The sequence below is a fragment of the Nipponia nippon genome, unplaced genomic scaffold (assembly GCF_047370975.1).
Source record: "Nipponia nippon isolate SJK-2023a ecotype South Korea unplaced genomic scaffold, ASM4737097v1 scaffold_1, whole genome shotgun sequence".
NCBI classification, from domain to species: Eukaryota; Metazoa; Chordata; class Aves; order Pelecaniformes; family Threskiornithidae; genus Nipponia; species Nipponia nippon.
Genome location: NW_028262290.1, coordinates 109,292,620 through 109,316,299, shown reverse-complemented (window position 1 = coordinate 109,316,299; position 23,680 = coordinate 109,292,620). Strand labels below are relative to the sequence as shown.

At 43.5% G+C, this 23,680-nt stretch overlaps 1 protein-coding gene across 3 annotated transcripts in view; it reads right to left on the bottom strand.

The window, feature by feature from the left end:
• EGFR (epidermal growth factor receptor) overlaps nucleotides 1-23,680 on the bottom strand; it is a 162,284-nt gene that overhangs the window by 37,068 nt on the left and 101,536 nt on the right. For all 3 annotated transcript variants that reach the window (XM_087766472.1, XM_087766477.1, XM_087766487.1), the window contains exons 2-6: nucleotides 9,075-9,226; nucleotides 7,034-7,220; nucleotides 6,184-6,318; nucleotides 4,356-4,424; nucleotides 1,294-1,412 (exon numbers count right to left, since the gene is read on the bottom strand). In XM_087766472.1, the coding sequence (XP_087622598.1) occupies nucleotides 1,294-1,412; nucleotides 4,356-4,424; nucleotides 6,184-6,318; nucleotides 7,034-7,220; nucleotides 9,075-9,226 (662 nt within the window). The remainder of the gene's footprint in view (nucleotides 1-1,293; nucleotides 1,413-4,355; nucleotides 4,425-6,183; nucleotides 6,319-7,033; nucleotides 7,221-9,074; nucleotides 9,227-23,680) is intronic.

Sequence of the window (23,680 nt, the reverse complement as noted above, 5' to 3'; positions counted from 1 at the left end):
CAAGCACCTACAGGGATGGTCCCTTGTGCTTTGAAGGTGAAAAGTTGCTTCAGGTTGGGTAATTGAGTTTAATATTTGAAAAAAAAAAAGAGAGAGCATGAGGTTTTCTTGTTCTGAACAAGAAACCTTGGCACTCTGGTGGAGAGCTGCTAGGACTCACATGGGAACAGGAGCAAATCTGCATGCCTTAGACAGAAGAATTTTCCCTACAAGCATTAACCAGATCAAGACAAATGGTACTTTTCTTGGCTGCTTTTTAATAACCTAAATCAAATCAAGTCCTTTCCTGCCGATTACTGACTTTTCTGGCTAAATACTAAACTGAAGCCATTATATTTGGCTGCAGGTAATGAACAATTTAGCAAGCATTTATGAAGGACAAGTTGGTTCTTCCAACCTAATTCTGCATTAAATTAATAATCACTCTCTTTTCCCCTTGTTTCTTCCCTGGCTTTCCAGATTGGAGGGAATAACTGTCTTTATGAGCCAATAAAGGCATCATAGCCACACAATTTATAAGGGGACCAAGAACACAGATAACAACAACAAAACCCAGACCAAACGGTTTCGGTGGCAATTACTCAAGTGTCAATTAATTCAGAATGAAGTGTAGTGCAAACACGGGGAAGAGTTAAAAACACAGCGTGCACCAACCCCCTGAAGCTCTTGCAGAAAAGCAATGGGATTTTTTTTTTCCCTAAAAAAGCTCCACTTGCTCATTCTCCCTCCAGTGCCCCGGGGTCCCCCAAACACAGTGCTTTTGCAGCACGAGAAAACCAAAAAGGGAAACCTTGATTTTGTGTCTGAAGTTCAATGAAATGCAAAAAGAGTGAAGATCCATCATGTTTGATTGCGCTTACAAATTCTTGCTTTGGTAAACTAAGATTATTACTGACTAGCGTTAAGGAGCACATGGAAAGCTGTGCTGGCATGGCACTGCACCGTGGCGGCAGCTGAGGACCTGGGGACTCGCCTACATGGGGAAGTCACCCTACAGCAAACACTTAGCTCCTCTGCAACAACCTTGAGCTCACTGGGCTCTCGAAGGCACTAACGCTGGTTTGGCACATGTTAGGAAGGTCCACCCGCGGAGTCGGTAAAGACCAGCTAAGAGTGCTGTGAAGTTCATGTCCTCTTCCCTCCCACCAACCACCCGTGTGAAGGGGAGCCCCGGGGCACCCTCCAGGTCAGCATCTCCCAGAGGCCTTCTCAGATGAAAGAACATGCAGCTGAAAGCCTGCCTTGCTGTGTCCAGGGATTTAAGCAATCATGGTGGTGGTGTAGCATCATTACCAGGCAGTCGCTCTCCCGAGGCCCCGTGCACCCCGCAGCACACTGGTTGTGGCAGCAGTCACTGGGCACCTTTCCCCTGCACCGGCCGGAGCACTGCTGGGCACAGATGACTTTTGTTACTGGAAGAGACAAGAAAAAAAGAAAAACATCAGGAATGAAGAACATTCAAGCTGTACTTGCTGCAATGAGATCAAGAAATAGGGACAAAAGGTCTGTTGCAGGATCTGTGCTAGATTTTCCCCATGGGATGCATATTTTGCCCTCATGTAAGGCCAAAGCTTTGGAGGGGTGAGAGCTGGTGTGGGTGGAAGGGGTTGTGTTTAGCCTGTAATTATCTTGGCTCTTGCGAGGTGCTAAGCACTCTGGTCCCAGCCAGCAAACCATGTTCTGCTTAGAAAGAGCATTCAGGTCCCTGTGCCATCAATGCCTAAACCAAGAAAAACTCCATGGAGTCATTGCATCTTACAGCTGGGCAATAGAGCAGGATCTGGCTCCATTTCGTTGAGAAAATCTGCTATTATTGGTGCTAGTTTTGGGAAAAAAAACACAACAGGAGAACTGCCAGGACTCTCTACTATAATGGGAAACCGTTCATCGTTGGTGTAGAGTTAGGATCCCTTCAACACACTAAAAGTATTTCTGAAATTTGCAGAGAGAGGAGAGACCCACAAGCAAACTGATTTCATATATATATTGTATTCTTTTTCTTTAAGCTTCAATTCCTTGACCAAATTTTAACTTCATTACTTAACTCCCACAGGGTTTGCACTGGTGCAGCAACCCAGAGGAAGAACTGGCCCTGATTCAGCTTTTTGCAGGGAAACAAAAACTGCCTGCAACATTTTGCTGAGAATCAGGAAATCGTCTCCATTTGAATATCAAAGCAGAGAAAACGATAATCAGAACAATTAAAAGAACCCCAGAAATTAATGGCTAGCATATGTTTGTACCAGAAACCCAAAATGGGATTGTTTGTTCTCTACAAAAAAATTACTGATCCACAGAACCTGGCATTAGACGCCAGAGAAACCTGATGGCTAATCTGCTGCATTACAGCACCCTGCGCATTTCAGCTGTGCACTACAGTAACTGTTATCAACTTTGCAGCTGGCACAAACAAGTTACAATATCATCAGGAATTCCTTTAAACCCAAAACAGATGGTTGTTAATTAACAGAAAATTATTGGAAAGTGTAACCTACTACAGGGTATATAACAGTGATTTTTTAAAAATCATATTTCCATTGCACACTTTTGTATCCAAACTGTATTACTTCATTTTTCTTGTAGGCCTGTAAGCAAGATATTATATTTTCAGGGAAACAGATTATTTCCACAACATGCATTAGCTTCTCTGATAGCAACTCTTCCGTTCAGCTAGAAACAGGGGAATAAAAGGCACATTATTCTACACAAGCAGCATTTTGATATAATTTTTTTCGTAAGCGTCAGCAGGGGAGTAAAACAGCTCATCACTTTGATAGGTATTGACTAGAGCTTCCTGCTGGAAACATATATCACGGCAAATATTTATATTTCATACAGAATATCTCATGTTTCTTGAAGGAGAAAGATACGTATCACCCCAAACTTTCCCACATATGGAAATATGGGATACATTTTCAGTTGGCCAGATTCTCAAATGCCTCGAGAGCAGAGCCAGAGCTTGCAAACGGTTTTGTTTTACGTGCTCCTAGTCATCCTCCCAAAGCCAGCCAGAGTTTGTAAATGCTGGAAGCTTGCAGGGCTGAGACCTGAGGTGTCGCAAGCCCCTGGGACAACTGTGCAGTCTCAGCTGCCGGGACCGACCTGGGAAGGGCTTTGTGTGGACAGCCACTGTCCACCTCAAGAGCAGTTCAAGCATGAGCCAAACTGCAGAGCTGACTGAAAAAACCCCTAAAGCTTATACTAAATGAAGAGAGAGAAGCTCTATGTTTCCTTTTCCTTAAGCTCTAGAAGCCATACAGATTTGGCCTGATACTTGCAAGCAAGAAACTTAGGTTTAGGTGATTATTTGCAATGGAAAAATGAAAAGAGGATGTTGCTTTCATTTGTGTTCTGTCTAGCTCAGCAGTCTTTCCACAGAACTTTACACAAAACCAGCAGGACAGGAGAATCAGAAACAGTGCATTTCCCTACTTTTTACAGAAAAAGGAAATAATGAAGTACCAAAACAAATTGAGATGGGCTTCCTCCTCAGCCTTTACTTTAGGAGAAATAAAGCCTTGCAAAATATCACACACTTCTAAATGGGTGTTTCTGTCACTCTCTTAATATCAGGCAAGCATCCTACCTGCAAAATTTTACAGCAAAGCACAGGCAACCAAACTGAACAACCTCACGATGCCAAATATCTCCATTTACAAATTAAAAAATGGCTATGCATTTTCTGAGAGCCTTCCAAAGGTCCTCTGAGTACAGTATGTAGTGTGATTACCCACATGAAGGTGACATCTTTTGTATTTACAAAAGAAACCTACGGGGGTTCCAAAAAGAGGAATTAAAGCCAGCAAAAATCAGGTTATGTTGTTGCTTCTAATAGTAGAAATTAATCCAAAGTATTGTCAACTAGCCTGCAGAATGGCTCTGTGAGAAACAGCAGGAAGGCAAACAATTCACCACGCAGCTACTGTGTTCTCTCTTATATGGTAAAATAACTTAAAGAATAAACGTTCTCAAGTGCAGATGGGAGAAAGTTGTGAGCGACAGACAAAAGCTTTCAACATGGGAGACAGTTGCAGTCTCTTCCCTCTGGAGGAACAGCACAACTGCAGGGAAACCCAGACACAAGTCAAACCACCTCGAGGTTTCTCCTCCAGAAATGGAGCTACTCGGGGGGAGCAGGCATGGCCATCCTCCCCACGACTGCACTTCTGCAGAGTGGGAAGCAGGCCACGTCCCTCTGTGGTGCGCTTCAAGGAGCCCCAGCGCAGTGGGATGCAGAGAAGGACAAGTGTGAAACACATGTCACTAATTCGCGCTTGACACGTTAGTTTTTTGGTAGATAGAAATTTAGTATGTCAGAGCACATGAGGTATTTCTTAATTAATCGGCAGGCTTACATGTCTGACAGTTCTGTTCGCCAGGGCCCCAGCAGTGGTCTTCTGTGCAGTTCGGATGGCATTTGGGACCTAAAACACGAGAGCAGAGTATTATATTCCATAAACATGGACAACAGCATCACACGAGTCACAGAAAGCAAAGACTTGAGCTTTCCTTCTTGATAAAACAGTGGAGGACGCACCTATATACCAGTGCTCAAAAATTTTGAGAGTTGGACCTTAAATCCTTATCCTTTGTCATCTCTAGTTTCCTACGTGCAGTTCTCCACACCTTTGAACAAGCAAGTGCAATACCCAGCCGGTCTAGCTTATGAAAGAGGCATTTTTTTCCCAGGAACAGGAATCTCCGCTACTGCCCGGCTGGCCCTTCTGCTGGAGTTTGCATGCAACGGCAAGTCACCGCTGGCTTGCGGCCGGGCATGTGCCAGCTGCTCTCTACAAGCCACATGTAAATCAATGTTTCTGAACAACGCGGTTCTAAAAAGAAAACAAACCCAACTGGATTCGCAGGCAACTGCCAGCTACTCTGACCACAAAGTAATTCGACTTGTCTGCTTCACGCCCTCCTCCCGCCCTCTGCCAAAAATACTCCTTGGCGTAGCACTACACGGAAGATGGACAATCGATGGAGAGGCGGCAGGACAGACAGACACTGTGCCTGACTTTGAAGGTTCATTGCCAGGCTCTTTCCCATCCCTCTCTCCTTACTTTTTTCTTTCTTTTTCTTTCTCTTAATGACAAGCAAAGTCCCAGAGAAACAACTTATTTTAGATTACGGGATCATTATTAAAACCATAAACAGCTGTCTAAGCAGATTAATCTGGAATTCACTACATTTAAGAGGCGTTTCCTACGAGAGTGACTCTTCCTGCTAAGAACACGTGATTCTCCCTCCCCCCCACCGCCCATCAAATAGCTGAACAAATGCCAGTACTTGTCCAAGAGTTGATTGATTTGGTGTGGGACCAAAGAACTATTTTTTTTTTTAAAGTTGAAAAGTTAAAGGTTAACATTTCTGTGGTGTTTAGAGCCAAACTCCTGTGCTGACTTGTATTGTTCGCAGTCCCTTGATTATGCTAGGGCTCTGCAGAAAAATATGTCAACACAGAAGTTGGCTATTAGCTCTCAGGCAATTACGCAACTGGAAGAAGATAAAGAAAATGTGGTTTTCTGCCAATTTACAGTGCCAGAAATGAAATGCTCAGAAATGAAAATAAACTCTCCTTTCCATGAAACGACTGGGGATTTTACAAGGGACTCGTAAGGCTGAAGGATTAGCTTGAGCCCACTCAAAGCATATGCTACACAACTTTTAAATGTACACTCATCTCCCTGCTGATCTAAAGCATCAGATTTATCTGCCTGTTTATCATTAATTTTGCAAGGATAATCCATGCAGCCCAAAACACTGGAGTTTTACGTCACTCAGCTTGGGCCTTAGCGCTAAAAAGGCTTCAAGTCTCACCGTAACTCCATGAAGGTACCCATATGGGCCTTCTAGACCAGAGCCTTATGTTGTAAACAGAAGATTGCTGGAAAAAAAACATTATTCTGAGCTGTCTTTGAAGAAACACGAATGTAGGGTACTGTCTGAAACCAAGAGAAGCTTTTCCAAGAACTTTGCTGAGCTACGATTTAAGGACCTAACCACCATGAAAAATTACATCTTAGGCCAGTGGTAAAGAAATGAATGGTCTTCCCTTGGAACAAGGCTTGGTGACCCTGCATGCAGGAATTGGTGGACCTGAAACCCACCACATGAAAGATGGGATGTTCGTTCTCTCTGAAATAGGGGAGCGCATAGCATTTTTGGTAAGTTAATACTCACAAGAAGACAGGTTGCTTGCAAATTCAAGCACTGTGAGAGGCTTCTTGCTTGTGTCAATGATGTCGTTCCAGAGAACAGTGTCCATGTTGCACAGTTTGGGGTTGTTGCTGATTTTAACACCTCCATTGAGAATTTCTGCCACAGAAGGAAAAAAAAAGGTAAGTGAAGCAAACTGCCTAAGTGTTCTGTCTCTGATCTAAAGAAAGGGAAATAAAACACATTTCTTCGCGTCAGTCACACTATGCTGACAGAAAAGGACAATCTGCACAGCACCAGAGCTCCTGATGGTGCAACTAACACCAGGCTTACACTGACGGGTTCTGCAGGGTCTGCTGTTGCTGGGTGCCACTAAGATGCCACTACATTTGGCTTTCTGCCTGGTGCCACCTCCAAAGGTCACTGCACTCAGCAGAGATGGCACTGCTGGTGCGCACAGCCACAGACCGTCAGCCAGAGACCGTGTAAGACTTGAACTCACATACCACCAGCTCCCACTGGTATTTAACAGAAGATACTGATGTGCATGTGCTGGAAACAAATATGCAAAATAATGAGTGGATACTTCTTTGCCATTTGGGGGGACACAAATAAATCTCACCAGCCTGTTGACGCTTTGGATTTTCTGGATCTTTCTGCAATGGGAAATTATGAACTTTCCTCATCTTTTGAAGTAGGCTGGCTAGCCAGAAAGCAATTAGGAAACTGGTAAAGTACATTCAGATCCTTGCTTTTAAAGCAGGATTTGATGGCACATGACGTTGAGAGGAGATCTTCAATCAGATCTTGATACTAATAACCTAACAGCAGAAGTTTGCTTTACAGGTGCCTCCACCTCTTGCCCTTGTCTCACCTGATAGCCGTTTCATTGGCAGCTCTCGGAGTCCCTGGGTTTTATTCATGTGGTAATTTGATAAAACTGCCAGGGCATAAGAGTTGTCATACAGCACATTGCCTCGGATGATCTGGAGGTTTTCCAGGGGAATGACATCCACCATGTTAAGGGCGATGAGCACGTAGCCTGCAACCTCCTGTATCGTCTGAGAGAACAACAGAAGAAACAAAGTGATTAATCCATAGCACTATTCTACACTTGACAGAGTCGCTTTCCTCCTCCCACCCCTCCAATCCACCATCTTTCAATTTTAAGGAACAATAAACCACTTAATCTTATTAAAAAATAAATAAATCCGAGAACAAGAAGGGACTATGTGGAAAACTTTGCTGTCTGAGCAGGTATAAACTGACCCTTAGAGTAGCTACCAGGGGGTCATTCCAAAGGTCCAGCTTACCCCTGTTTTGTCCCCAAGCAAGGGCAAGTGAGGCTGCCTAGGGGATGCAGGAGAACAGGGCAAGCACGTATGATATGGCAACCAAGTGTGATGCTTCCCCTGAATACTTGCCCAGCCTCCAACCATTGGCAGCACAGAGATGCCATCTGATTGAGGCTTTTACACTCTCTCTTCTGTGCCCCTTCCCTTGCGGATCCTCCAATGCTCAGCAGAGGGGAAGATCAGGTAACTTTCTCCCTCTTAAGTAATAAATAGTTACAGGACAACAAGACAAGTGAGGCACTGTCCCTGGATGTAGGTTAATTCCTGCCTTGTACTGTGAAATGTGTGCACTTCTATCTCCTACAAAAATCACCATAAATGAAAAACCCTTAGGCTACCACTTAGGATATTTTCCTATTCTATGAAGAGCATCAGTGAGTCTTCAAGAGACCTGTTATGTTCTTGGGAACACTGAGCTCCATGGTCAAGTTGTGCCTGGGAGAGAAAAATGGCAATACCATCATAGTTGTAACCCATACGTCTGAACCATCTCTTTTCTGATATTCTTGCTTGTTACTATAATGAAGTGTTTTTTTCCCTTTCTTTGTTCCCTAAGAAGAAAAGCTCACACAAAGAGATTACTCCTCTCAACCCAGAGGACTGACCTGTTCATTCAAATATATCATACAAGAGCTCTTGATACCAGACATAGACTTATCATGTCAAAAAACCTTCTTCCTCTCCTGCCTCTTTCTTTGAAAACCTCCTAATCTTATAACCAGGCATGTGAAAAGCAATGCATTTAAAACATCTTTAAAAAAAAAATTACCTAAGGTGTGATGCTACTGCCGCTGGTGGCAGCCTGGCAGTGGGGCAGCAGAGCTGTACCCTTTGCCCAGTCTCTGCTGGTGGAGAACCAGGAGGTCCCCATGGCAGACAGTGCTCCTCCCCATGCTGCGGCTGTGTTTTAACATCCAGCCCCTGTCTGTTCCCCTCTCAGCTTGCCATGGTCACTCATGCACTTGTGCACAAAACAGATGTTGAGATGGGAGTAGCCCGTGTGTCAATCTCAGAGGATTATCTTGAAGATCGCTCGAAGCATCCACGTGGGAAGTTATTGCACAGGACCTGCCTGCCTGCTTGGGGTGTGGGTGCTGCAGGCTGGAGAGGCACTCACCACCATGGCAGGGGAAGGTGTCACATCTCGGAAGGCAGGGTAAGGGCCTCCACACTTCAAAATCTGCCATCAGTGGGTTGCCACTCACTTTGCAATTTGCTTTGCCCAACAGCACCACAAAGCCTTTTGCCCTTTGAGGAGTGAGGCAATGGGTAAGGATGTAATAATATTTATAAATAAGAAGAAACGCATCTGCATGGCAGCCAGCACAGGTTGGCAGGTGCTTGAAAAGCTATTTCTCAAAGTACCTGATTTAGTATAGTAGGGTTGAGTGTATCCTGCAGCCTACAGGTATGCCGAGACTGTGATCTGCAATTTCTCGGACATTAGCTGGCTATTTTTTTGGATCACCACAGGATTTTATAGGTAGCTGATCCTTTGCACTTAAAAAATGCAGTAAGATTCCTTTAGCAGGGAAGGCCACATTGGCCAAAAACACTAACCTTCAGGAAAGAGAGGTCACGATTGTGCTCCACGTATGTAATCTCCAGGTTGCTCAGTACCACCTCGCAGTTGTTGTACATCCTCTGCAGGCTGGTGAAATGGTCTTCCACATGTCCCAGCTGGGTCAGCTTGTTATTTGTCCCTTGACAAACTGTGGAGGAAAGAAGAGAGCTCCATGAAGGAAAGCAAGAATAAGTACAGGGTGAAGACTTGTTCCCCACCTATCTTTACAAGCACCACACCAAGTGCAGCATCCACACAGATTCATAAGAAACAAGAATGTTATCTTGCGTGACCCTAATGGCAATAGTGTAGGGAGCATGAGACATTTCCCAGGCACAGAGATGTACCAGAATGAAGAGCTGGAATAACTCTCCATCACTTTCTATTATATAAAAGAACTCCAAGATGAGGCTTTCATACATAAGTAGCACTAAGTTTTCTGTACCACAAACATAACTTAGTTCCTGAGGAGAGGACATTGATACAGTGCAATCAAACACTATTGAAAGTAGTATGCTGCCAGGTATCACCAAAGGTGATTTCCCTGATGACCCATTTACAATACTTTGGAGGGCATTGGGTCTCCTTCTAAGCTCAGTGGGAGGGAGCCAGGGTTTCCTGCAGGACCCCTCAAGCTACAAGTCCAGGTTTTAAAAGCAAATTGAACCTCCCAGGCTCCCACATCTCTCGCCACTCTGACATATGAGAGGATGGTAGAGTCAGGAGATTTCCTGGCGTATTCAGCTTTGGCACACAAATCCTCCTAAGCCTGCTTTGGTGGTGGGGAAGGAAGTGCTGCCATACAGAGCACCACTGAGATTACAAACATTTATAATGGCATAGTGGAAAAATTAGTCCCCACCTGAAATTCTATTACTCAGCTTTACCAAACCTAGAGGAACTGTCAAGTTATCACCATTATATTTGATCACAATAAAAGAGCAAACTGCAAATTGCTTTGAAGAAAAAAACACCACACGCAAGCCCCAGAATCTCTGTACTCTTCCAGTCATTCACTGGGCTATCTCTATATAGCTAAAATTAAAACATCTCTGAGTTAATGACAATACAGAGGAAAGGACAACAATACAGAAGGCAACATGGTTAAAGACTTCACAACACCTTCCAGGTGGAAAGCTTCAGCCCAGCTTTGCTCTTCAGTGGGAGCACAAGGAAGTCTTTATCTCATCATTGCTGTAATGCAACCCAAGCCTGACCTCATAGCTTCCCATAAGACATTGAAAGAATTGCATTCTTTTAACTCAGAGAAAAAAATAATTGAAATGATACTTTTGTAGAGCTACAATTCCTAGAAGCACCAGTCACAATGTGGAACACCATTGTGTGGGGTGCTATAAAGCAAAAAACAAAGACTCTTGACGAAGCTGGAAATAAGTTTCAGAGCTAGTAACATAAGACAACACTTGTTGAAGATTTACCGAACAACTGATGTTTTATTAGTAGGAAAAATAACTTAATAAGCAGTGATAAAGACACACTTATCAATCGTCAAAACCATTCACTGAGCCTGTGTTACTTCTCAGTATAGTCATCACCATTAAGGAGCTACAGTGATAACAAATTAAATACTCTTTGTCCATGTTTAAAGCAAGGCTTTTCACTCACATTCCTCAGTTATTTCTCATTATACGTCTAGATAAACATTGTGGTGTTTGGGATCAGAGTGGAAACTGCTAGTAAATGGGGACAGTTTAACAGGGGCTGTGATTACACCATCTAAGCCACTTGTTACTACATGAGGACCAAGCGTAGAAAATGACCCTTTTTACATTTGCCTTGAATTTCTGTAACGGACGAGAAATTCCTAAGCAGAATTTTCTGTTCCAGTTTCAAACTTAACTGTTCCAAAATACTCGTGCTTAAAATCAGCATTTGCGTTCTTCCAACAACGGAAAAAAGCCAGTAACAAAAGATTCTCAGATGGTTCAAAAGCGCAGCTCGGATGCTCAGTTTAGGCATCCCAGATCTGATCTATAAAATAGTGTGATTTTGAAATACACTGAAATACAGTGCAGAAGCAGGCACAGTTTAGACTGCTTAGAGAGATGAAGACATGTAAGTCAGCCTGTTCTGGTCTTCAGGGTCCAAAAATGGCCTGATGCTCTCGATGCATCCCCAGTGTTAACAGCAAAGATCTGCCCTGGTACTCAAGACAGGCGATATGCAAAAGCTCCCATGTTCATGCTACCTCTGAACTGAAGGAAGGGTAGAAGGAGGAGCCTTCTGCGGTGGCATCCTCCTGGCGAGCCATACCCACCATCGACCCTACATGGCTTGGCACTGGTTGGATTGCACAGTCCAGCTCACTGAAACAAGCCCTAGGAGAAACTGCACACTTGAACATGTTTTCCTTGGGATCAGACAAGTGCTGGAGCTCTGAACTTGGCTCAGCCATCCCGAGAAACAGACTTTTCCACTGCTTACTAGGTCAAGGCCGATGCAGCAGGTGGGGAGTATCGTTACTCTTGTGCTTCTCCCTCTCCAATGGGGCTACTCAGTGAACCATGCCAAAGAGTTAATCCAAGCCACAAATAATGCAGAACAATAAATAAATAAATGGACAGAGGGTATTTTCAGCTCAGGAATGCTCACTGATTTGGTTCACCATGGTGCCCCACTGCAAACAGCTTGGAGGACAGTGATGAGGCAGGTACAAATAGTCAAGAGAAGGAGCTTGCCAGCTTGTGAAGCTGCAGAGGGAAACCCAGACGTAACAAGTGTTGAAGAGGCTTCAGGTTGGTCCTCCAGGACCTACTTTCTTCCCCTGTTCTGTGAGTAGAGAGCGCTTTGATAGCTCTCTACTAAAGCTGTCTTAAGCCACATGCAAAACCACTTGACCCCTCCGTCAGGCTCGTCACACCCTCTATGCAGTAAACAGAAAATGTAGGTGAGATGTTAGTTAAGATCCGGAGCGCAAAAGAAAATGCCTTGCTTCTGTTAAGATCTCAACAGTATATGGCTAGCATCAGTCAGACCACCCTATAGAAGCTTTCCCCCTCATGCACAATTTTCTGTTTGCTCAACGAAAGAGATATAAGGCTACATCCTTGTTTGCTGCAAAGAGATCTAAGTCCATCCAAAAAGTGAACTTCATTACAGTGGTATTTACCAAATGAGAACCTGGGTCATAAGCAGTATAGGCTGAGCAAGTAAAACCCAAATCAAACAAAACAAGCTAAACCCCTGCAGCAGTATTACTGAACTCAGGCAAAGGTGCTGAATAATTTTCCAACTAGAACATTTGGAAAGAAAAGAAAATGGCCTGCTTGCATCTGATGAATAATACCATTCCTGCAATTTCTTCGCTTATGAAAACTGTGTTCTGAAAAGAAAGATACATGCTATAATTATCTGTATATAATACTACAGTGTGAATGCCGTTCTGGCCAGAGGGAAAGGCACAGACAACGCAGTGCTCGCCTCGCTCCGCAGAGTTTTAAGTGGGACGTTCATGCATGAGTGGGTGGATTATATTATGATTTAACCTCTATTGAGCTTGACCTATTTGCCCTCCAAAGGACAGAGTTTGATGCCGCATACATTCATTACATACTTTTGTTTCGATGTGTAGCAAAGCCCGCATTATCCAGGTTTAGGAGTCAGTAGTGGGAATGGATACTTACATGGTACTGCTGGGGGCTGTGGTAGTATGTACCACGTAATATATGTCCCATGTGGACGCTTACACATGGCTGCAGCACATTTTAGCTATAAAGGAGAGTAAAAAAAACAGAGAAGTTTCTTGATGAAAATTCAGGGTGAGAATGTCCCTGACCAGTAGAAAAGCTGAGATCCAGAACTGAACTGCAGGGCATGGGCTGATCCCTAAAAGCCAAAAGCTTTGCTCTTAGTTAATATAATATAATAAAAATACAGCCAGTCTGGAAAGTCTGGGAAGTTCTGACACAGAGAGGACATCCCAGGAGGCTGCCATCTGCAGCAGCACTGAGAGCGGGGCTGCCAGCTGGGAGCACGAGGCTCTCCTGCCCCAGCCCAGGTGACCCGCCGGACCCCCAGAGCCCCAGCCATCACCCCTGAGACATGGAGGCAACCCAAAAAGTCTACAGGGCAGCAGCATGGGATTACCACCATGAAGCATTTTATTTCTATATGATATTGCTCTTAGCACCCATGCTGTCCTTCCTAAGTGCCAAAGTAATGTTGGTCTTGAATCAGTTACAGTATTACCTCAACAGACAGCCTAAAAAAAGGCAGATATTGCTGAAATGAGCCAAAACGTCAGGTGCTATATAGGACATCAGCGATCAAAGAGCTGAAGAAAGAGGCACACTACTGATAGATGCAAAGTCATTGAATCTTAGTGCTTATGAAAAGTGCAAGGCTGACTGCCCTGGATACTAAAATCCTCTCTCTGTCCACAGACATGCTTGCTCCTCTTCTCTGCCACAAACTTGGCCTTACAGGAGTATTTCTCAGTGATGCAAACAGGATCACTCTCTGCAACCCTCTACGCCTTGGCCTTTTTTCTCTTGTCCAGCCCAAAGAAGTGGAGTGAAACCAAAGCATTTCTTAAATGGCATTTTCCACGAGTGATGGTAGCGAGAGAGAATGCATCCGTCCAGCCGTAATGCTAGGCGATTGTATACTCCCAAAGCCATACAAGCTCAGATTAAACAAAGTGGTCTCTGCAGCAATTGCCTTGATACAAGTGAAATCTGTTTTCATCTTTTCCCCAGAAAATCTGATTACTGAGGTCCCAATCCTGTCACGCGTATTTGTCCCAGACTTGAGAAAAACCCCGGAGAATGCTTTGAAACCAAATTACCACCAATCCCCAAATCATCAGCTGTTTCTCTCCATGCTTAGCCTGTGTTAGTCTCCCTGCAGCTCTGACAGACATATCAAAATAACAACTCACAAAGGCAATTTCAGAGACACGCAAGTCCATTTCCATGCTTCATATATCATCATAACTATATGACCTAGCATAATAAATCTATATACTTTTTATGCATGTTTTCCAGTCATTATTGACAACAATGCAAAACTTGCAGACAAGAGATATCTGTTTAATCTGCCAGCACATTTGCAAATATTCCTCTCTCCTCACTCATTGGCAGTAATTTAACTTCTGATTTTTTTTCGGTATTTCATGGAAAAGTGGTACCTTCCCGGGCACTTGGTCCAGATACAAAGCCGGCTCTGAAGGCCAGGGGAGATAATGGCACTTGGTCCTACCATCAGTGCTGCCCACAATCAATTCACCTTAACCAGAGCGTGGGGGAAAAAAGTGACCATAATAACTTTGTAAGAAATACTGCCCAACATGCGTCTGTATGGGCAATCACACCATCCCAAAGCCCTGCCCCTCGAGTCGGGGATCCTGGCCATGCCCTGCGCCTCCACGCTCCTCCCTAGGAGAAAAACTGTTTCCCCATATGAGAGCTTCCACTGACCTTCACCTAATGGGGCCTCAGAAATTAAATGAAAATCCTTGTGTCATTCAAGCACAAATCTGTACATCAGCTATAAGGGCAAGTCCTGTATATCAGGTATTTTTCTTTAACTGACCTCAAAGCATTCCCTTACAGCTATCGAAAAGATCCACATCATAATCTCTCCATACTACTGTGGAAACCAGAAAAGTGGAGCTAGTACTGTCAAATGATCAAAATAATGGCATTTAAGCTTACAAGGAAGTGCTAGAGCAGACAGGACATTTGTTGTCATCATGACAAACACATATTTCTGATAGAAAGAACCATGCCATACTTGCCCTAAAGAAACAGGGTATGAAAGGTCAGAGGCTGGAAAAAGAAAGCGACATTACGTTATCTGTGATGAACCATTTAAATAGCAACACTTCTTATACTAACCAGTTCCTCAACACTAGAGAGTGATGTGATGGAGAAATTTTGCTGTTACTGGGTTGAGTGTGTTTTACATACTGAGTAAGAATTTCAAGAGGGAGGAAAGTCCACGTGCCACAAAAAGAAAACTAAATCTGCTGCAATGTGCTGTGGGAAGTTATGAAAAGGAGAGGAAAAGCTAGAAAACAGGTGAGGAGTACAAACAGTGCTCAGACGTGGGCAGATGTTTTCCCTTGAGAACAGTGGTTGCAAAGGCAGATGATGCCTAAAAAGTCCAGTTTCACCTTAATAACTGCAGCATTCACGCACTGGAAATGCTGCTGCAGAAGATAATGATTTTTGCACATATTCAAATGCTTTCATTTAAAACATCATGAAAAATAGCCTCTTGTGGCTGTACTAAGTCCCTCCTCAAACAGTGTAGTTTAGAGTAATGCAGTTACTGAGATTAATTCTGACTTTTAGACACACTAGGAAGAAAACAATGACAGAGCTCTTAAAAATACTTAGATGGAAATTATAATTGCAAAAGTGACCTAAAACTAATGCCATAGTGGAGAAAAAGAATACGCCTTAAGGGAAAGCTTTCCCAGATGGTTTCTTATTTCTATAAGCAACTTTTCCAGTTAAATCTAATTTTAAGTTTCCTTTGCTCCAGTTAGGAATGGACATCTGCCCTCCGATGGCAAAAGTCACGTCCTGAATTGCAAGGGACATAGGCAGCATGACAGTTGGATGGCCCAATTGCTTGTGAGCACCTTCACCTGAAAGAATAAATAATCATATACAAAACAACTTGCTCCTGAATGAAGACCTCTCCAAAGTCAGAACATTTCTGACAACAAGGGATTCAGCCTTATTAATTCCCTAGGGTGCTTTTTTTTCCCCTCCCCAATATGATTTAGTAATATTTCTATTTTTCTTCTCTGTTGCCATTATTTACTTCAGCATGTATCTTCATTAATCCTCCAGATTAAGGCCAGACCGGGTTGTGCTGAAATCAGTCTTTCCACTGGCTTCAGTGTGAGCTGGATGGGGGATTAAGTTCTTCTCTCGTCGATGCCGGTGTAAATTTGGAGCAACTACAAGGACAGGGTGGGCTAGCCCAGAGTTTGAGCTTTTCCCCTCCAAATGCCTTAGGATGCAACTGTGGGAGGGATACAGATATTTTCTGTAAATACCAGCAGAATTTTAAAGAAATGGAAATTGTCACCTTGCAATTTTCTACAGTTTGGGAAAAGGTCAATTTTTAAAGGTGAATAATAAAAGGGAATTTTTGGAGGGGGTGTTTCTAGCGGGGTACTGAAAGATAACCCAGGTTTAGATCAATTTTCTTCACATGGCTTTGTCAGTGGTCTGTAAGAAGACATCAAATCACTGCCGAGGACGCCTGCAGATGACACAAACATTGCCAGGGTTCTAAATAACAAAGAGGAACAGATGACCTGCACAGGCTGGTTTGTATAATTTAGGAAAATAAGCCCTCTGAACAACATTATTTGAACTACAGCCAAAGGCAAGGTTGCAGAACACGTACTAGACAGAAAACGGGGTGCTGGGATGCAATGGACCTGAAAAGGACTTGGGGATAATAAGAGGTGACCAGCGCATTGCTTGACGCAACAGAAAACCACAGCCACTGGGCGCATTGACGGGAAAATACCAAGCAAGGGGAGGCAGGAGCCGGCATTAATCTCTGGCGGTGCCCCAGCATGCCCAAGAGCGGTGGCCTCTGCACTAGAGGGCCCTCCTCTCCCGGCAAAGTGGGCGCAGCTCCCGCTCCGAACGGCACCAGGGTGCTCCACTGGGGCTTCAACCCTTCTCCATACTGCATTTCAGCCCGTGTCCCCGCCACATGGCCAATGGCTAGTGCAGTATGACTTTGCCTTGAGTTTTGCAGGCTGTTTATTGAGAGTGATAGCTGGAAAGTCAAGCTCCCCAAGATGTCCTCACCAGCAGCTGGGGTGCTGCTGCTGAGTTGTTTCTCCCACTGGCAGCTCAAATGATTACAAACAGTTTATAAATTTTATACACACCACTTAATGAATTTTATAAGGAAAACCACACAGGCACCTCTCCCCCCACCCTTTTAACCATCTTTATAGAAACTCAGGCCACGCTGTCTTTGTTACTTTAAGTCAACATCGACTTTGAGGTACTGCCCCAAAAGTTTCTCCATGTGAGCCCGATGCAGCAGGGTGATGAGCTTGGCCCTACAAATCTGTCAAGACCAGGATGGGCAAAGTGATGAGTTCATGCCATAGCTTGCCATTTTTAGGCCCACGGTTCCCTACGTATGGCAGAGTGACTGAAGTTGGATGCTCTAAGGTGCAAAACGTGGCTCTTCAAGTCAAAACGCCAGCCTCAGCCTAGACATCCAAGCGGCGTACAGCACAGGGAAACACCACCGAGCGCTATGGAGAGGAACGACTTTGGAAACCACTGTGGAGGAAATTGAGGAGTGAAGAAGGGCAGAGTCGGTGGTATATTGGTAACACTGGATGGAAGTATTGCCATCCTACTTATGCTGGGTCCTCCAAGAGAAAGCATTGCCCATGCCTGTGTTTCAGGACAGTGATCTTTATGCTGTGTGAAACCCACATACTGACCAAAGGAAGTTTGTCTTGTACCGTGGAAGACAACCCCAAACAAGACCACACAAGGGGCAAAAGACCCTGGTGTCAGTCCCAGCAGGCTCCATGCCCTCCCATGTTTTCCCCCAAGGATGGGCCCACCAGGTAGCACAGCCTCTGGCTAACAGTCCATGTCTGCAGCCCTCTTGCCCATCACCTTCACATACCAGCATAGCTACTACATCCATCAAAAAAAGCCGTATGCATCTGCTGGGCTGAGCTCTGGAGCGGTAGAAGGGCTGTCATGCAGCCCTATCCATGCAAGGTTGAGGCCCTGGGAAACAGCTCAGAGAAACACAATGGTTCTTGGCATCCACGGTGAATTTTATATTACCGTGTTGCTGCAAGTGGTGTAAAAAGCCTGCGTAGAGCACAGCAGCAAGCGTCCAAGAGACCTCCGACAACAGGCATGGCTCACCAAGCCTTTAATCTGGTGAGACATGTGGCAGGGGTGCGGCATCTCAAGATCTACACCGGGATATTTGGGAAAACAAGTGGATGACAACGGATAACTGAGCCTGCGCTCTGTGTTCTAAAAAATTACATTCTTCGTTGTTGTTTGTTCTGGCAACATCTACGGAGCAGCAGGATTTTATAGCACTATAAAAAAAAACTGAAGATGTTTGCCCATGAAAATGTGGGACTGGCTTCTAGTTACATCAGCACTGAATTGTTTCAAAATGAGTTAATTTGAGAAACGAGAGTTAAAAGCATTAAACTATGCTGTGAACATTTTACTGTGTGGGATTTCTTAAGGCACTGCAATTGCATATTTTCATTTGTGCCTTCCAATGAAAAGAAATCACATGTTTTTCTTTATTTATATTAAATCAAGTCTTATGTTGAAATAAGCTGTGGTGCTCATACATGTACTTCTGAATCCCTTGAGGTGTAAATTCTACGTGAGCACTCACACACTGACTCAAAGAGGGCAAGAGAAACCACTTACATCTGTTTCCAAGTAGAAGACTAAAAGCTTGCTATTACAAATGTAACACATTCTTTTTTTTTTACCAATAAATATACATATATATATATACATATACACATATATATGTAGCTCTCCCAGATGACTAGATTGACATCTCTAGAGACTGCAATATATCTGGAGAACTGCTGAAAACACAACAGCAACCGTGCAAGTTTTGTTCCCTGCCTTGAGCTACATGTGCCCACCTCCACGATAACCCCATCTACTTCTGTGCGCGGTTCTGCCCGCTGAAGTCACAGCAAGTGTTGCCAGCAACCACAGTGGATGCTGCATCAAGCCTCTGGGCCTCTATAGCTGCATCACTGCATGATGCTTCCTCTGAAGCTGGTCTATAGCAAAGAACTATAGCAAGTTCCAGCCTCCTACGGATTCAAGTTGGAAAGCTACAGAAAGAAGGATCCATGCCCCGGAATTCCCCAGGAGACATCTCGTCGCTTAGGAATGAGATTGCCTTCTCAAGCGAGGCTAAAACAAGACAAAAACTGCAGACAGAACTAAGATAAATAATATTTACTGCTTCAAACAATAAAGGTACTGTTAAGTTATCTGTACTAACGTAGCAAACACCCTGTCGACTAACTACAAAGAACAAGTAAAAGCTGATAAAAAGCTTTAAAAGCTTGTCTCCAGCTACTACACATTCACGGGAATCAATGCTACGGTTAACACTTACATTACGGCTTCCAGCTGAAATTTGGATATTTGCACATGTTGACAAGCAAGCAAGTTAATACACGTTGCTGGGTTTGAAAAGCTTCCAGTAATATTTAAGTTTAAAAGGAATAGCTGAACAGCATATTAAATGTAAATAAGCTCTGGATCACCTTCTGATCTTCATTTAAGCCTTGACTAAAACTCAATGGAAAGACTGCTATTGAAACAAATGGGATCTGAATCAAGCTCTTATTTCACTTAATTTAACTGTGTGACATTCAATAAATGAGGTAAATAGACTTTCTACCGCCCTTTTTTTCTGGAAGGAGGAGAACTACAATTACATTTTGAAAGCACAGCTAAAAAGCCACAAAGTGATTTAACAGCACCTGGGTAAGTTTTGAAGATGGAGACCAATTTATCTTCAAAAGTCTGGGAAGAAAAAACATTGAATTTAGTCGTCGGTACTATAAATGTTGCATGTTACAGCAAGTGGACTGCTTTTAGAGTCGGTCTCATTTAGCAATAGGGAATCTCAGCCACATTTAATGCCAGAGTTTAGTTCTGTGAAGAAATGTAAACAAGTTTGAACATTTTAAAAGGTACTTGAAATGCACAATTACAGTACGTTACATGCTGCTCAAACTCCAAAAAAGTTCCCTCTCCATCTCTGCATTTGCACAGTTAACCTCTGCCATGCAACCTGAGCTGGAAGGCAGGCAGCCTTCCTCACGCTCTTTCACCCTCTTCAGCAAAGCAACTGCTCCATGGCTTAGTACTGAGCCCAGAAATTCTGCAGTCTGAACTCCAGAAATATAATGTTATACTGGATAAACCTCTGCTAATGCTCTCAGACTTGTATCATCATAACACCCATTCGCACAGGTCCCAGAAAATGAGATGATGGGGTATATCTTTTGTTTTGATTGGTTATAGAATAGGGCCCGGGCACAGGTTTTATTTCTCTCTGACCTTGCCAAAACAGCCCTTCCACATCCTCCTGCTTCTTTTTCTCTAGTTCTTTAAAAGAAACATTTCTGCTTCTGCGTAAAGTATTTGAGGCCCATATATTTTACGGGCCGCACCGAAGCCTGTAAAGCAACTGTTACTGTGGCAGACTTTTGAGGACCCCTTATTTATCTTTTGTCTTTGAAATCACTAATGAAAGAAACTATTAACAGGTAAATAAAACTATTTTATTTCCTGAAAAGAAATACATCATCCTGTACCGGTCTTTTTAGGCCAAATTATTATTTCATATGTACTCAGAATTTGCGGCTGTTTAGTTGTGAGTGGTTTAAAAACATTATGAAGATGACTGCAGCTGCTAAATTTGATTCTGCAGCTCCTTTGTCCCCAAAGTTGGAGGGATGGCACTGGTTTTGTCTTCCTCATAGACCTGTTCTAAGCAACGAGGCAGGCGTAACGCCGTGCAGCTTTCTCAAACACAAAAAAAACCCTACATGCAAATATGAAAATCCAGAAGATGACACGCAGATAAGGATTAAAAAAAAATCCACCCTTACATAAACACCACAAACCTGCTTTAACACATTCCACTCCCTGCAGAAAAAGTTGCCAGAAAGAAGCTGCTCCATCAGTTCAGCAAAGGGGCGAATAAATGTCCCCTTGTATACAAAAAGCTGGTAAATTAGCTACAACCTAAGCTCCAGCACAGAATGTAAAAATGTTATCAGTAGCAGTTGGTTGGACTGTGCTTATCTTTTCCAAAGATGTCTTGAGGGGGGAAAAAAAAAGAAACTTTTTACTAGTGCAGCAAAATGCATGTAGAGACATGAAAGCCTGACTGCAAAACTGATCTCATTCACTCCTGTTCCCATCTGCTCCTCTGTCCCCACAACATTTCCTCTGCAAAAGATTGCACTCAAGTATTTTGACGGATGGAGGGTTTTTTGTAATCTGCTGGGTTTGGGGTTTTTTCTTCTTTTTTCCACTCTCTGACTAGAAATAATCAACTTTTGTCTTTTACTGTATTACAGCATTTCAGAAACTTGTTGCTGTACACAAGCTTGGGTCCCTGGGCAGCGAAGCGATCGCCTTCCTGCGGGCAATGGGAGGGTTAAGAGCCAGCTTGCAAGTCCTGCTGCACACCCATCCTTCCCCTGTGTGCACCGATGGCGTGCCAGGGAGCAGCAGAATGGCTCTTAGTCCCGTCCTCCACAAAGCAAGAGGTGTGTTTTTGTTTTCTAGAAGAAAACGGAGGGGAACAGAGCCGGGAACACCCCAGTGTAAGCTTCAGCACCGGGATTACTGCTGTGGGGCATCATAGTGTACATGCTAATCACTCAAACACTTCTAGGATGCCTCCTACCTTCCAAAATACAACTGCACCTGCCTAAGAAACCCACTGCACTTCATGTCTCTGGCATTTCCTTGCCTTCAATTTTTTGTTGTGAGAAGTTTCTTTAGTAGGAGAATTAAAATCACATTCTGGCATATTTCTGGTACGCCATGCAGAGGTGCCACATTTTTCTCTAGCCCATTTCTTACATGGAAATTCAAAGAAAGAGATAATTGGTGGAGTAGCAAGCTGGGAAGATATTAAAGGCAAGCAATGTTAAGATTTGAGATCCACCACTCTAAGAATTTGCATGCTTGAATCTTTAAGCTTTCAAGGACTTACTGAGTACTAAAAATATCAGAGAAAAAAATGATGCAAGGCAGGCACTTATGAACCTCAGTTTGAAAAAAAAAAAAAAAAAAAAAATCACACTTAGTTTTCCACAACATGACATTAACTTTGGAAGGATCTGGCTTTGGCCACTGTGTCCCAGAAAATTTCCAAAATTGCAAAACAGTCGCCTTCTGAGCAAATACGCGTGTCACGCAGCCAACTCCCCCACTCCATTGTGAAGCTGCTCCCTGTGTTATGTATCTTCTGATAAGCCTTACTAAAACCAGAGCCACCTAATCTGGGAAAAATGACACCTAGCAAGTTTTTAAAGCCGTAAGTCTGTTTGGCTGCCTTTGATGCATTTGCCAGTCTTCCATCCCTATCTATTGCTTCATGAAGGAGCTGCAGCAGCTCTTGTGAGCCCAGTAAATCACCTAGCTGCAAGCGATGAAATGCTACCAGCTCCGGAGAACAGAGCAGCATTGTGTTTTACCAGCTTTGTGTTGCCTTCATCTTCACCCCCCAAAACTTGGAAACAAATACTCATCTTGAACAAATCAAGCTATTTCTTCCCAAAACTAGAAATAAAAGTCTCCATTACAAAACCTCAACAGCAAAGCATTTAGGCAGAGATTTTCCAAAGTAGGAATAGGAGTTCAGCACGCAAATTATATGGCACACCAGTGGGAGGTGGCCATGAGCACTGGCTTTTGAAAATCCCCTCTTTAAGATGGATCAGTACTGCTCAAACAGGGATGGAAGTTCTGCCACCAAGAAGTAAAGTTTCCAAGCCTACTATGCCTCCGTGAAGGAACTTTCTGAAGGAACGAGAGCACAAATTTTGCCCCAAACACCAGATTACTGTGTTGATACCAGTGCTGCATGAGGGCATTTCAAGAGCTTGTCTCATTCCAAAATAACTTCACTTAGTCACACTGGGCTGCAGTATCTTGAAGCAGTCTCCTCGTTAATAAGCAAGAACACAACACAGCCCTAAAAATAATAGCGGTAAAAGAAAAAAAAAAGAAAGACGGACTTAGAAGAGAGAGAAACCAGCTGCTGCTAGATGCATTACATCCTCACTCAGCTTACAAGCTCCCAAAAGGTTCTGGTACAGGAGTTGAGCAAACCCATGGGAAAATTGAGCTTGTGATCTGAATATGTTATACAGCTATGGGATGTCTCTGCTGTCACCAGGTTTGCTTTTACGAGGCAGCCTCCGATAGAAGGGTTTTGTGTTTTAGCTCTCGTATCTCATAACGAAAATTATTGAGTGCTTTCAGAGCTTTGCCAAAATAAGTTTCCATTAAAAGTCTCAAAATAGACTATGGAAAGTTTCTGCTATACTCTACCGAACTCTCCCAATAAATGGCAATACAGTTTATCCTTGCGGGAAAAGCTCTGTCAGTGTGCATCTATTCCAGATAATGTGCTGCTAACACAACCCAGAAAAGAAAATGTGGGTCCAATAGTAACTTGAATGTGGTTTTTAGGGTGTTGCTTTTCTCGCCGCACGTTGGAGCCAGCAGTTCCAAAGAGGAGTCCCACAACCCTTGCAACCGCACTTTGCACGATGTGACTGATGCACTGCAGGACATTGGCACACAGCAAAATACTGGCTTTCTGAAACCTCAGGATTAAGCTCATCTTCTCAGGAGGAATTAATCCTGCCCAGAACTGTGGGGATGCTCATAAACAGCAAACACATTCTTACCTGCTCCTAATACAATGTGTCTTCAAGCATGCAAAATTGTCTGCTCTTCTTTTTCCATTTAACTGCATTTATTTCAAAATCTGGCTTTCTATCAGCAAGGTAAAATATGTTTTACGTTTCAAG